Source organism: Telopea speciosissima, chromosome 4 (assembly GCF_018873765.1).
Source record: "Telopea speciosissima isolate NSW1024214 ecotype Mountain lineage chromosome 4, Tspe_v1, whole genome shotgun sequence".
In the NCBI taxonomy this organism is placed as follows: domain Eukaryota; kingdom Viridiplantae; phylum Streptophyta; class Magnoliopsida; order Proteales; family Proteaceae; genus Telopea; species Telopea speciosissima.
The window spans coordinates 3,691,079-3,704,369 of NC_057919.1; the positions used below are offsets into that span (position 1 = coordinate 3,691,079).

The 13,291-nt window shown below is 38.1% G+C and overlaps 1 protein-coding gene across 3 annotated transcripts in view; it reads left to right on the forward strand.

Annotated features, from left to right (window-relative positions):
- LOC122660349 (5'-3' exoribonuclease 3) overlaps positions 1 to 13,291 on the forward strand; it is a 46,088-nt gene that overhangs the window by 18,015 nt on the left and 14,782 nt on the right. For all 3 annotated transcript variants that reach the window (XM_043855612.1, XM_043855613.1, XM_043855614.1), the window contains 6 exons: positions 7,341 to 7,411; positions 8,755 to 8,883; positions 8,963 to 9,039; positions 9,124 to 9,164; positions 9,276 to 9,350; positions 9,460 to 9,617. In XM_043855612.1, coding sequence (XP_043711547.1) covers positions 7,341 to 7,411; positions 8,755 to 8,883; positions 8,963 to 9,039; positions 9,124 to 9,164; positions 9,276 to 9,350; positions 9,460 to 9,617 — 551 coding nt within the window. The remainder of the gene's footprint in view (positions 1 to 7,340; positions 7,412 to 8,754; positions 8,884 to 8,962; positions 9,040 to 9,123; positions 9,165 to 9,275; positions 9,351 to 9,459; positions 9,618 to 13,291) is intronic.

Below are 13,291 nucleotides of genomic sequence, written 5' to 3' on the forward strand. Positions count from 1 at the left end.
TTTTCTTAAACCATTCTATCACATTTAATAATTTGTAGGTTTGGTCATGGAAATGCTTAGATGAACGCTTTTAGCAGTTATTGGGTTTGTTTTGTTCATTCAGTAGTTTTACATATAGTTGTTAGGTCTAGTGTGTGTCAGCATGTCTTAAATATAACACTATGGCATGGATGCTCATCACTTTTGGAAATCGATATTCCATCCGTGTCCATTTGATAGTACACTCTTCCCTCTTCACGCTGAGAAACTAAGTTGGAGGTGATTTAGCTGAAACGTGCTGTGGTGTAAATATGTAAACCTTGGGATGTTTCTGGATATCATAGTTGTCACGGCGTCACGGCGATCCAAGTCGGTGGAAGGGTGTCACGTCGATATATCGACATGTCGCCCGCTATGGCGTTGCCATGGCGAGCATGTCGACCATGTTTAATTTTTTATTTTCTCTATTTTTAATGTCATTGAGTATGCCATAATATATGTCCTATAACATCAAAAATCAACATGAAAGTGTACTACACTACTACTAATATACTATGCCACTATGGTTTAATTCATGAAAGTGTAACTAATATCCATTAGTGTATATGAAAGTATGAAAAATTGAAAATATAGATAACCTATCAAATAATTGAAAGCAATAGTAAAAATAAAATGATAGGCTAATCTGTTTACTGAAGCTTGATAGCAATAGTCTTTCTTCAGTGTGTGTGATTTGGAGCAAAGCAACCTGAACAAAGTAAGAGGTATATATTAATATATATGAATTTGATGAAAGAGGAGAGGAAATTATGTATTTAAAAGCCAAAAAATAATTTAAGATAGATAACTGAATATAGTAATCAAAGATCAAATTATTAAAGTCAAGTAATCAACCAAATATAGATAACTTTAAGTCCTTAACTAATCTTCAAAGATCAAAGTTTAAAGTTCAAACTTCAAAGTTTAAACAATCCATAATCATAATATCCAAAAGGACCAAAACTAATTAATTATCATATTCATCTAAAAGATCTGCATTTGGCAGATTTTCTTGTCATGGCTCTTCGACACCAACATAGTCATCTACGACATTCTCGTCGTCATTCACATCATCTTCCTCTTCTTCCTCATCTTCATCTAGCTCAGAGTCATCCTGAACATCAGCCATCCTTGAGCTACCTCTCCCTCTAGCATGTCCACGGCGTGAATATGTCACATCGGCTCTAGAGGTTGATGCTTGAGTTCTCCTTGGTCGGATGGGGGCTTCAATCGATGCCCCCATTGCTCTACCAACATCATCCCACGTGAGATCATCATTGGGAAGGACTAAATCTTCCTCTGATTGGGTAACCATCCACTCACTAGACCAATCCAGCTCATCAAGAATTAGTGGATCATATGTTTTGTTTTTGCCTTCCAGCTCACGTCTCTGTTGAAACCTTTCATGGAGGCGGCTATTGTATTGAACATAGACTAGATCATTCAAACGAGAATGTTCCAGTCTATTCCTCTTTTTGGTATGAATCTGAATTCATAAACAAGAGAGAACAAGAAAGTCATTTTTCAATAAAAAGACATAACAAAAGTGAAAAAAAAAAAGTCTAAAAAATAAATTAAAAGTAAATGTAATTATGTAAGTTAATACTTAATACTTACAAACTCAAATGTGCTCCAGTTGCGCTCGCAACTAGAAGAAGAGCAACAAAGGCCTAGTATGCGTCGTGCAAGCTTTGAAAGCTCAAAAGCACGACCTCCATTTGTACTCCACCAAGTAACTATAAAAATATAATAAAAAAACTGAATTAATAGTAATACATCATAGACATAGTAGCATACAACGTAGGTACAAACTAAAAATACTAAGTTACTTACTAGGATTTATGGTTGTCCGTTGTCTAATCGCCATATCCCTCCCGAAACAACCCTTTGAATATCTATAATCATCAATTTGCAAAGTTATCTTGTCTTGTATAGCAGGGTCAACTACCAATCTGGTCATGACATCAACCAATGAGATATGTAGATTGGCAATCAGTTCGCCATTTTCATTTTCCTTGAACATGAAAAATTTTCCGGGATTAAGAAATAGTGCGGCTCCACACAATGGACGCTCCATCTGACACTCCCAACGCCTGTCAATGATACTTATAATTTTCTTCCACATCCGTTCTTTATGTGCTAAATGTTCACGTATTTTCTTTTTTGCCTCTTCCATAGCAACATAAACTTCAGGCATTGCAGGCCTCTCATCACCATCAACAATCCTCAAAACAACAATAAGTGGCTTCGATGCTCTAATAAAATCCTCCATAGTGTTCCAAAATGGTACAGCAAACACCGTTTCTTCCACTTTCTTTCCAGCCTCTGTCTTTGACAAATTAGAACCCTTCCACTCATCGAAATAAACAAATGCTTCAATGCATCCTTATGCCTAACTAAGCTCTGACATGTCAAACAAGCAGTTGCAAATCTAGTAGCTGAAGCTCTCACAAGATCTTTTTGTCCAGTTCTTTTCCTCATTGCATTAAGAAGACGTGTGTGCCTGTAGATGAAGGTGGTTATTTTTTTTTGCCTTACCTATCACATTCTTAAAGTCTTTCAGACCACCTATATCCTCCAACATCAGGTCTAAACAATGGGCTGCACAAGGAGTCTATTATAGCTTTCTTCTCTTTTCCATAAGCATTTTACCAGCCAACTTATAGTTTGAAGCATTGTCAGTCACAACTTGAATGACATAATCCTCACCAATCTCATCAATTTTGCTATCAAGCAATTCAAATAGCATTTGTGCACTTTGAACCATACCAGATGCATCAACAGATCCCATGAAATAAGTCCCCTCTGGACAGTTAACGAGAAAATTAATTAAGTGCCTTCCCCGTTTATCCGTCCATCCATCGACATAAGAGTGCACCCATACATCGCTTCCAATACTCTTCATATTTTTCTTCATCTCTCGTAGTTTCATTCACAACATTTCTTAACAATGGCACTCTCACTTGATGATATGAAGGTGGAATATATCCAGAACCATATTGTGCAATAGACTCGCACATCACCTCAAAGGTCCTTGCCTTAATAGCATTGAATGGGATACCTTGCTGATACAACCACTTAGCAATGTGATAATCAACTCTAGCTTTTTGTTCTGGTGTCCTAAAACGGTTCTCTATAGTAGTCTGAGTAGAACTACTATTATGCCTCTCATTGACTACTTGCTCAGGAGTCCGTCTAACATGAGCATCCATGGGACCCCTTACTTGAGGCTGAGTAACCTTTCTTTTCTTAGCAATTGTCCCAGAGCTAGGAGCCACCCTAGCAGCTGTAGGAGTCTGGGATTGTCCTTCTAGTGTATCTTCTGATTGTATTTGCCCTCCAACTTCTACAGCATTATCATCACCATCATCATCATCCAATACTTCTGTAATTTGTTTCTTCTTTTTTTTATTTAGAGCTTCCCTCATCACTTGAGAAATAGAATCATTCGTCTTGGTACACTTAATAACTTCTCCATATCCACCCACCAAATGTTGCTTCAATCTTTTAATTCCACAACTCATTTCTTTGCCACAAAGGGTGCATTTAACAACATTCTTGTTTGTTAGATCTGACCAATACCCATACTTCCACCCAGGATCATTTGATTTGGCCTTTCTTGCTGGGTCTTTGCTTGGATCATATCCTGGAGTAGCTCCAGTACTTACAATATTTTCACCCCCACTACTAATTGGTGTAGAACCATCCATTAGTTGAGTGAAAGACACTACTAGACTACAAAGGTAACAAAACAAAAAAAAAAACAATTAAACTGATTTTTAGCATATTAACATTAAGCTGAACTAGGATGGAATACAGTCAAAACACAAAATCCAAGTACTGGTTTTTAGCAGATTAACATTAATGGATGGAGGGGAAAAAAAAAAATGAAATTATGGAGTTGAATATGTGCTTGCTGCTGTTGTGTGTGTGACACTGTGAGTCTGTGGCTGAGACTGTGAGTGAAATCAGTGAATAGTGATGGACTACTGGCTGTAATAACTATTAAATCCCTCCCCCCCTTGTCTCTCGACTCTCTCCCTGTCTCTGTGTGTGTAAGTGTAACTGTGTATGTGTGGGCCTGTGGCTGTGGGCCTGTGTGCAAGGTAAGAAGAAGAAAAAATAAAAAACAAACACCTTCTCTGTGACTGTGCAACCCTGCAACTGCAAGGCAAGAAAAAGGAAAAAAAAAAACAAAAAACAGAGATAGTTCGGCTGTAATAAATCCCTCCCCCCTTCTGTCTCTCGACTCTCTCCCTGTCTCTGTGTGTGACACTGTGTGTATGTGTGCACTGTGCAGGGCAAGAAGAAGAAAAAAAAAATGCAAGGCAAGAAGTCCCAAGGTCTGCGACTGTAAGCAAGCTAGTTGCAAGGCAAGAAGAAGAAAAAAGAAAAAAGAAAAAAAACCGAGAGGACTATGGTTACAACACTGACTGGAATAAATCCCTCCCCCCTCTCTCTCGACTATGTCCCTGTCTCTGTGAATCTCTGTGACTGTACAAGCAAAGAAGAAAAAAGAAAAAAAAAAAAAAACCGAGAAGGCTATGGTTACAGCACTGACTGGAATGAATCCCTCCCCCCTCTGCCTCTCTACTATGTCCCTGTCTCCGTGACTGTACAAGCAAAGAAGAAAAAAGAAAAAAGAAAATAAAAACCGAGAGGAGTCGAGGACTACTAACTGAAATAAATCCCCCCCTGTCTCTCGACTCTCTCCCTGTCACTGTGTGTGCAAATGTGGCTTTGCAAGGCAAGAGAAAAAATAAAAATAAAAACGATACTACTGGCTGTAGTAGTGATCGGAGGCTGGGAGGAGAAGAACTGAAGAAGAAGAAGAGGTCTGCCTGGGAGGAGGAAGCAAGGCAAGAGAAAAAATTACAAAAAAAAACCGATACTACTGGCTGTAATCACTACCGGAGGCTGGGAGGAGAAGAACTGAAGAAGAAGAAGTTAAGAAGAAGAAGACGAGGTCTGCGGCGTCTGCCTGGGAGGAGGAAGAAGATCCAAATTAAAAAAAAATTAAAAATTTACTTACTTGGAGAGTTGGAGTCCTGGAGATTGCCGGAGAACTGGAGAAGTTCGAACTTCGAACTTGTTCGAAGGCTGCCGAGACTCGAGAGTTGCAGGAAGCGAGGAAGTTACCGTTGCCGCTTGCCGGAGTCACGATCCCTCTCCTCTCGATTTTCCTTTTGCGATTTCTAATTTTCTATTTCCCCCATTAGGGTATAACCGTATAAGACTATAAGAGTATAAGTTATTATGTTTATTTAAGTTTTATGATAATGTGTATTGTAGGTGTAACTTGAAAAAGTTACACCTCCAATACACATTAACGAAAAAGCATCTAAGTTATTAAATCGTTTTAAAAAAATATATATATATATATAAACCTGACTTTTATACATTAAATGTTCAAATATCGGTCGACATACCCATATATCGTGGTATGGCGTCCATGGCGACGCCATGGCGACGCCATGGAAGCCATATCGCTCAATATTTATACATATACCATGGCGGATCTCGATATGCCTTTTCCCCCAGCGCCAGGATGCCATGGCGGCGCCATGGCGATGCCATGACAACTATGCTGGATATAGGATGTGCACGCCTTGACTATGTGATGCAGATACAGATAAAACACAGAATCCTGTTTGTTTAGTAGAAAAAAGTCTTGGGTTGGGTTGGGCCTTTGGTCCAAAGGGTATTCATTGTAATGGACCACTTTAATGTGTCTAAAATATGGGTAGGAGGTAAGAATACGGAATTTATTCCATTAGTGTAGTCAGAGTAGTCCTTATTTTGGACAGAGTTTTGGAAAAATCCCAAATGCTGAGATCGATTTCTGCAGCAGGATCCTTTCTGGTGTAGGAAGGATGATAGGAGCTGTCCTATTGCTGTGGGTATGGACTTCCAAAGGTGAAAGGCTTGATCCCTGGAGTGTAAATCGATCAACCTTCAAAAGGGGAAGAGCCAAATATTGCAGACTAGGTGCTGTGGAACTTCTAAACCATGAGATATTTGAGGTGAATAGAGGGCAGCATAAGATCGATGATCACCTCATGGATGCTGCCCCTTGTGCAGGTTTCGAACCAAGAAAAGAAAGAAGAGAAGAAGAAGAAGGAAGAGAAAGGGGATCGAAGGAAAGAAGGCGGCTGGAAGAAGGAGAGAGAAACGATAGCAAATAGGACTGTTCTAATCCCTAGATCAGAGATGCTCTGATACCATGTTAGAAGAAAGAAGAACAATCCTATAGGTTGTAATTTTTGAATGATCAATTAGATCAGCCAAGGTTCTATTTATAAAGACAGCTTCAAAAGGAAAATTACACTGCTACCCCTATTCTCTCACTGACTCTACTATTTAGGGCCATTAGAGAGGGGAAAAAGGTAAAAATAACAAAGGAAGAAATTACATAGTAAAATCCCATGTATACCCCTACGGTATACACTATACAATTCAACATTTATTATTAAGATATTGGTTAGCTTAGTAATAACCAGCATTGTCTTGGCGAGATGGACCCTGATCATTAATGCGGTCCCTTCCTGGATTGTTGTTGCTTGTCTATATATTAAGATGGTAGTCCAGATTCATATGCTGCTCTATTTTTCCTATTCATAGAACACATCTCAGTTGTACTCATTAGATCCATTGTGATTCATTTGAGTTTTGTGATTTTGGGTCTCTAGAAACCCTGTTTTGTTAAACACCTGAGATACATTGATTTTCCTTTTAATTGTACTGCAATTTGCTGTAGCTTGTACCTTAGACTGCTGTTTTAGTGTTTTTAATGGTTTTTGGGAGGATTTTGCATGCTGAATGCATAGTCCACTGGTTGGAGGGAGTGCTTTATCATAGAGAAAGTTGGTACTTCACAGCGTCTCACTTATTTACCTTAATCTAAGTCAATTTTTCTTATTTTATTTGACATATATTAGGGTTATGTTCATGGGCACCTGACCCTAATCTAGGTTGTGACTTGCATGATGATTTCCATCAGAATTATACTGTTCTCAACAACCAAATAAGTTCAATCATATAGTCATTAAAACTGGTGCAGAATCAATTCAACCAAGTTCCTAACTATATAAATGTCCTTGTTACATGGCATAAAAGCATGTTTATGAAAATATCCAATCTGGGCCTATTTAACATGTATTTGCCATACCCATTAAAAAAAAAGTATAATTGCCTCAAATCGTATTTAATTCAGTTGACTAATTGAATTTTGTTAAATTAGGTTGTTATTCATTTTAGTTTGTCTGTTGTTGAATTTTCTTTTCTTTAGGTTAATATAATTTTCCATTTCTTTTCTTTGGTAGGCCCTAAAATACACAGAAGGCCTGTGTTGGGTCATGCGCTATTATTATGAGGGGGTTTGCTCGTGGCAGTGGTGAGTGTGCTTTGACTTGTTTATTGCTTGTCAATATGACTGTCTTTGTAATTGTTATTCATTTGGTTTCTTCTTGTCTTTCCTTAATTATGGGAGATGGATTTGTCCAGTATATCTTACTTTATGATGCGGCCTTTTGAATTGGACAAGTGTTGCACTCTAAGCATAATCTTATTTACTCAGAGGGAGCTAAACTGGTTCATGTGTATTAGCACTTCGTTTCCTCTATATTTGAAGTTTTTCAGCCCGATTACACTTTGCCACATGGCTTGGCAAACAGATTTTGTTTGTTCCTTTCTATTTATAAACAAATAGTAATCTGCCTTGTCACACCGGCATGTTTTTAAAAATGCTCATTTCCCTTTTTCACTCATGGGCCATGGCCAATGGTTACCAGCTGAACCTTGCCCTATGAGGAGACTCAGGTGGCCTGACTTGGACCACCAACTCAGCTGATGTGCCACTCAGTTCAGTTTTGTTTTTGGCTACATCTACTGCTTGTGCTGATCATTGGTCCTGGCCTAGGAGATTTGACTATACGAGAAATCTGCTTGAATGGATAAATCATAAATGCAACCATGCATTGAATCCTTTTGAATAATGAAAATAATGTCAAGAAAAAATATCAAAAAAGAAGTGTGGATTTGATGATTAAAGAATCTGATCATGGTAATTTTTGGCATAGGCCATTAGGTTGGATTTAAGTTTGGCTTGTCTGAGCTACACGATAATTGTTTGTTCTACTATTGTTGCCCTTCAATGCGAGAATGCAAGCAGAGCTGTTGTTCTGGATGGACAATTTAAGATAGAAGTTGTTGATAATTTTGGTTTCTGGGAATTATGAGACTGGGTGCACCTATTCTATAAGAGGACATTTGTTGTATGCTTTATAAGTACCTTTCTATCATGGAAACAGCCTCTCCACGAAGTGGGGGTAAGGCTGCGTACATTTGCCCCTCCCAGACCCTGCAGCAGCGGGAGCCTCGTGCACTGGGATGCTCTTTTTTTTTTTTTAAGTACCTTTTTATCCTTGTCATGAATAAAAGGTACATTGGAATGTCATGGAGAGGCATGTTGTATTTAATGCTTGTTTTCTTCTTGTCCAGCAATGTGAATCTTATCCATTGTTTGGTTAACTCCCATGTAACCCCCATGTTAACCCCCACCCCAAAAGAAAGGAAGGTGTTGGGGAAGTTAAAAGAAGTAATTCTGACCAAGGGAGATAGGGAATTATATGGCCTGTAAACATGCAGTCATGATAGTAGTGTTATCTCGTATTGACTTTCTGGTTTGTATGGATTCAACTTAATGTTCACATTCGCACTGTCATTCACTCTTTCCAGGTTTTATCCTTACCATTATGCACCCTTTGCTTCTGATCTCAAGGATCTTGGTCAGTTGAACATAAGCTTTGAATTAGGTGCTCCGTTCAAACCATTCAATCAGCTGTTGGGGGTTTTTCCAGCTGCAAGGTTGTCTTTAGCCCCATGCTTTGTTTTTTGAATTTTCCATGTTGTGTGGTACTTGCTGACTGTTTGGACTTATTTTCAGTGCTCATGCACTTCCAATGCATTATCAAAGATTGATGACTGATCCTAATTCACCAATTAGTGATTTCTATCCGACTGGTATGCTTCATTCTTTCATCAATGCTTTCTCAAGTCATAGGCCACATGTAGGAATATTGACTTTTTGATGGTTGTGTTGATCAGATTTTGAAGTTGACATGAATGGCAAGCGGTATGCTTGGCAGGTTGTTTTTTCTCTCTCGTGTATTAAATACTGTGATTTGGATTCTGGGTCAGAAGGTTGACAGGGAATAATGGTTTGTTGTTTTCTGCCTTTTGCTTTCTTTACCTTGAAGGGTATCGCAAAACTGCCTTTCATAGATGAAGGACGCCTTCTTGCTGAGATAAAAAATGTTGAACATACATTGACGGTATGTAACTCTAGGGACAATCTTTCATGAAATTGGTTTCTTGATGTTGATTTAATGTCAAGACAGTCTAGTTCTAATGAAATTTGTGACATGTTACATGCTGCTGTAGGAAGAGGAACTGCGGAGGAACAATGTGATGTTTGACATGCTCTTTGTGGCATGTTCTCATCCTCTCTCTCCTTATATATTCTCTCTTGATGACCGTTGTAAACAGTTGTCGGAAAAGGAACGAATTGAAGTCAAAGAAAGACTTGATCCGAATGTGAGGTTGGTATTTTGAAACTTCAGCAATGATTTATTACATGCTATTTCACTTCAAATGTAATTTTTTTCCTTCTTGTGGAAAGAACTAATAGTTTATCTTCCTCCCTTTCCTTCCATGTGTGTGTCTGTCCATGCGTACCCATGTAATGTAGTTCTAGATTGGTAGAAGACCAACTAGAAGCCAGACAACCAGGATCTGATCTGAACAGTGATTTGGGTAAGTCAAAATTGGTGTTTTTGGTCAAATTAGGGTTAGGATTTGATGAGACCTAGGGTTTGATGGTAGGGTTAGGTTAAGTTGATGTAGGGGAGTCTATCAGTGAAGGTTAGGTTAAGTTGATGTAGGGGAGTCTATGAGTGAAGATTACGTTAAGTTTTAATGGTTGGAAGTGAGCTGGAATTGAATTGCAGCAATTTAGGGTTTGGTTTTTGGGTTTTTGAAAAGGGAATAATGGTGGAATCTAGGATTTAGGATGGGAAATTAGGGCAGGGGTTTGGATCGAGTTCTCCTTAGGGGGAGAGGGAAACTCTATTCAAATCATAGTTGTCAAGGCGGCAAGGTGACCTAAGGCGGTGGAGGGGTGCCTAAGTGCTTAGGCAACAAGGTGCCCGCCTAGGTGACTAAGGCACCCTAGTGTTATTTTTATTTCCCCTCTTTTCTAACATTATTTAGTATGCTACAATATGTACCTTATATCATAAAAAATCAACATTAAACTACATCAAGTCATAAAAAATCATTATTAAGCAACATCAAGTCATCAAAATCAACATTAACTCGCATAAAGTAATAAAAAATCAATATTAAGCCACATAAAGTCATAACAAATTAACATAGAACTAGAAGCCAGCAGAACTGAAGAAGCAAGCTATTGGAAGTTTGAAACAATCAAAACATACATTTGGTTTATACTATTCTTAGAAAATATGATCTTATCAATAAGTAATTAAATTGCTCTCGATTTGGAGAAATGTTCTTGTTCTCTAAGAAGTTTGACTGATAAAATGATTTTATTTTTACATGAGACTTTATGTATTTGGTAGAACTTAAAACCAGCTTTCCAACAAATCCAAGATTGCTTAAATCTGATTTATATTGAAGGAGTTATGTTCTAGTCAAACCTTATTTGGTATGCGCGAATGCTGTCAAAATCGCTCTAAATGAAAATATTTGTTAAAAGAGAGATGTAGAGAATGCTTGAATGAATAAATCGATCATTCAGGCCCTGTTTATATAAAGAACAGAATTACAACTGAAAATAGAAACTTAACTCAGTCCTAGTCCTACTAGGAATTCCTAATACAACTAGGAATCCCAAACTAGGACTCGGCTGGGGAAAAACAATAAAAGGAATAAAAAATAAAGAAAAAGAAACATAAATAAAGTGGGACTAACCACCCTAACTTGACTAGGACTAATCCTAGTAAGCTAGGACAGGTAGGACCAATCCTAGTGGAACTAGGACTGCTTACCCCAATCGGGTAAGCAGTAAGCAGCCTATTTCAACAATATTAAATATCAAAACAAATGAATATTTTACCGCACTTAAGGTTTTTAGCAATTACCATATTAAGATTTATAGAATTTTTAGATTTTAGAAAAAACCCAACATTAGAAAGTTGAAAATTTCACCTACCACCAAAAATTCAGTTTTTGTTCTTGAACTGGGGGGTTGACTTTTTATCATTTTGGAATTTAGTTTTTTAACTATTTTTATTGGATTCAAATAGGGGGTATTAGTTTATTTATGAATAATAACTTAAGTAAATGAAATACAAATCATTTACTTAAATTATATTTGGCATAAATAAGTGCCAGAACCTGGTCCGATACCATCTAAACCAGTGCAAGGCGCCTTGCACCAAGGCGGCAGTCGCCTAGGCCCCTAGAGATCCGCCTGGACACCTTGGCGACTCCTTTACAACTATGATCCAAATATGGTAGTATTTTGATGGCTGATTTCATCTAGGCAGAATTTGGGTTATGTGAAGGATGTTCAGAGATGGAAGGGATGCTAGGGTTTGGTGGTTTAGAGGATTAGAAGAAGGGGGGTTATGGTTGGGATGATTTAAACTTCACTGTTGTTGCAGGATTTCCTTGGCAGCAGCTTGTTTGATTGATAACTTGATTAAATATCGATTCTTGAACTAGAACTTGAAAAGAGAGCTTTAAAGGAACCATTTGAGTTTCACACCGCAAGGTGTCGATTGGATCACACACCAATCCCACCAGCCTTGATCAACACAAGACAATCTTCAAAGGAAGAAGAAGAGCAGCAAAAAACACTGCCGTAGGTTTAGGGATTCCCTTCCCTTCACCTACATAAAAACGTGGGCTTGTTGGTGTTAGTTTTATTTTATTAGACTTTTATTTATTAGGCTTTTATTTAGTTTCCTATTTGAGTATTGTCCATTCAGAAAAGTATGGTATATGAATATCAAGCAGAAAGATTTTGTTTCTTCCCTTGCTGATGCGGTGCAAAAATATAAAATAATTTTATTGCCAAGATAAGAAACCAAGTACAAGATATCAAGGGCCAAAGAGAACCACTTAAATCAAAGGTCAAAGAGGACCACTTAGCTCTAGGGTCACTTGGGGACGCACTCAACCACAAGAGGACCTCTAACTCAAATGAAGACTCACTCACCACAAGAGGTTACATTGGACTCAAATTCTTCTTTTCTTTGTTGTTCTATATTTAACCATGGTTCGAGAACTCGGAACTTGGTACCAACTCGACCCTTGGAAAAACCGAGTCGAGTCGAGATCTAGGTGAGATCTCGCCGAGTTGGTACATTTTTTTTTTCCCCGACTCGAAGCCTTAACTCAGTGGGTTTTAGACCTAGTTTGGGTCTGAAACTTGGTATTCAGCCTATTTTAGGCCATTTAAACACAATGACACTATCAGATTTTGTAAAAACAAAGTCCAAATATGAGTTTCACTTTGGACCATAGGTTGGTACGCGACGACGTACTAAAATACCTTACTCTACACATAGTTTAGTAGTAGAAAGCAATAAAAACATTCAATTAATGTAAAACAACTTAAATAAGCATTAGAAATGTTAAAGTGTTCAATACGTCAATCTTTAAACAAATATTACATAAAATGTGATATGTTAATGTATTTAGTCCCAACCATATCCACATAGAATTCCCATGTCATAGTGTTGTTGTAGTTTTGCACATAGTTTGCCACAACACTCAAAGAAGTGTTGTCATCAACATATTCCAACCCCCCTATCCTAGGGTATAGAAGAGGTAGAGGCGGTTGGTTTGAGGCTTGAGATCCATTGCTACTGTCATATTGAGGCATGTATGGGTATGGCAGGTTTGGGACTGGGAATATGGGCCCAAAACCAGATCCAATGCTTTGATTGTCAAACTCATGTGTTGACTGCCCAAATTGACCATAGCCACTATATTCGGAACCGGTGCTCTCTTGGCCATAATCATAGTCATGATGAGGTTGAGATGAATGCCACGATTGTCGCTCACTAGTAGTATCTATATTCATGCTTCCGAAACTTGCAAGCATGGTGTTCATACTCATGTCATCATCCTGAGCCTGTGATTGTAAGTAAATAAACTGGTAGATGGGTCATTTCATGGGTCAACCCGAGAATTTTTTTAGCGAGATCTCGGCGAGATCTTGTACTTTTTAATATCATATTCC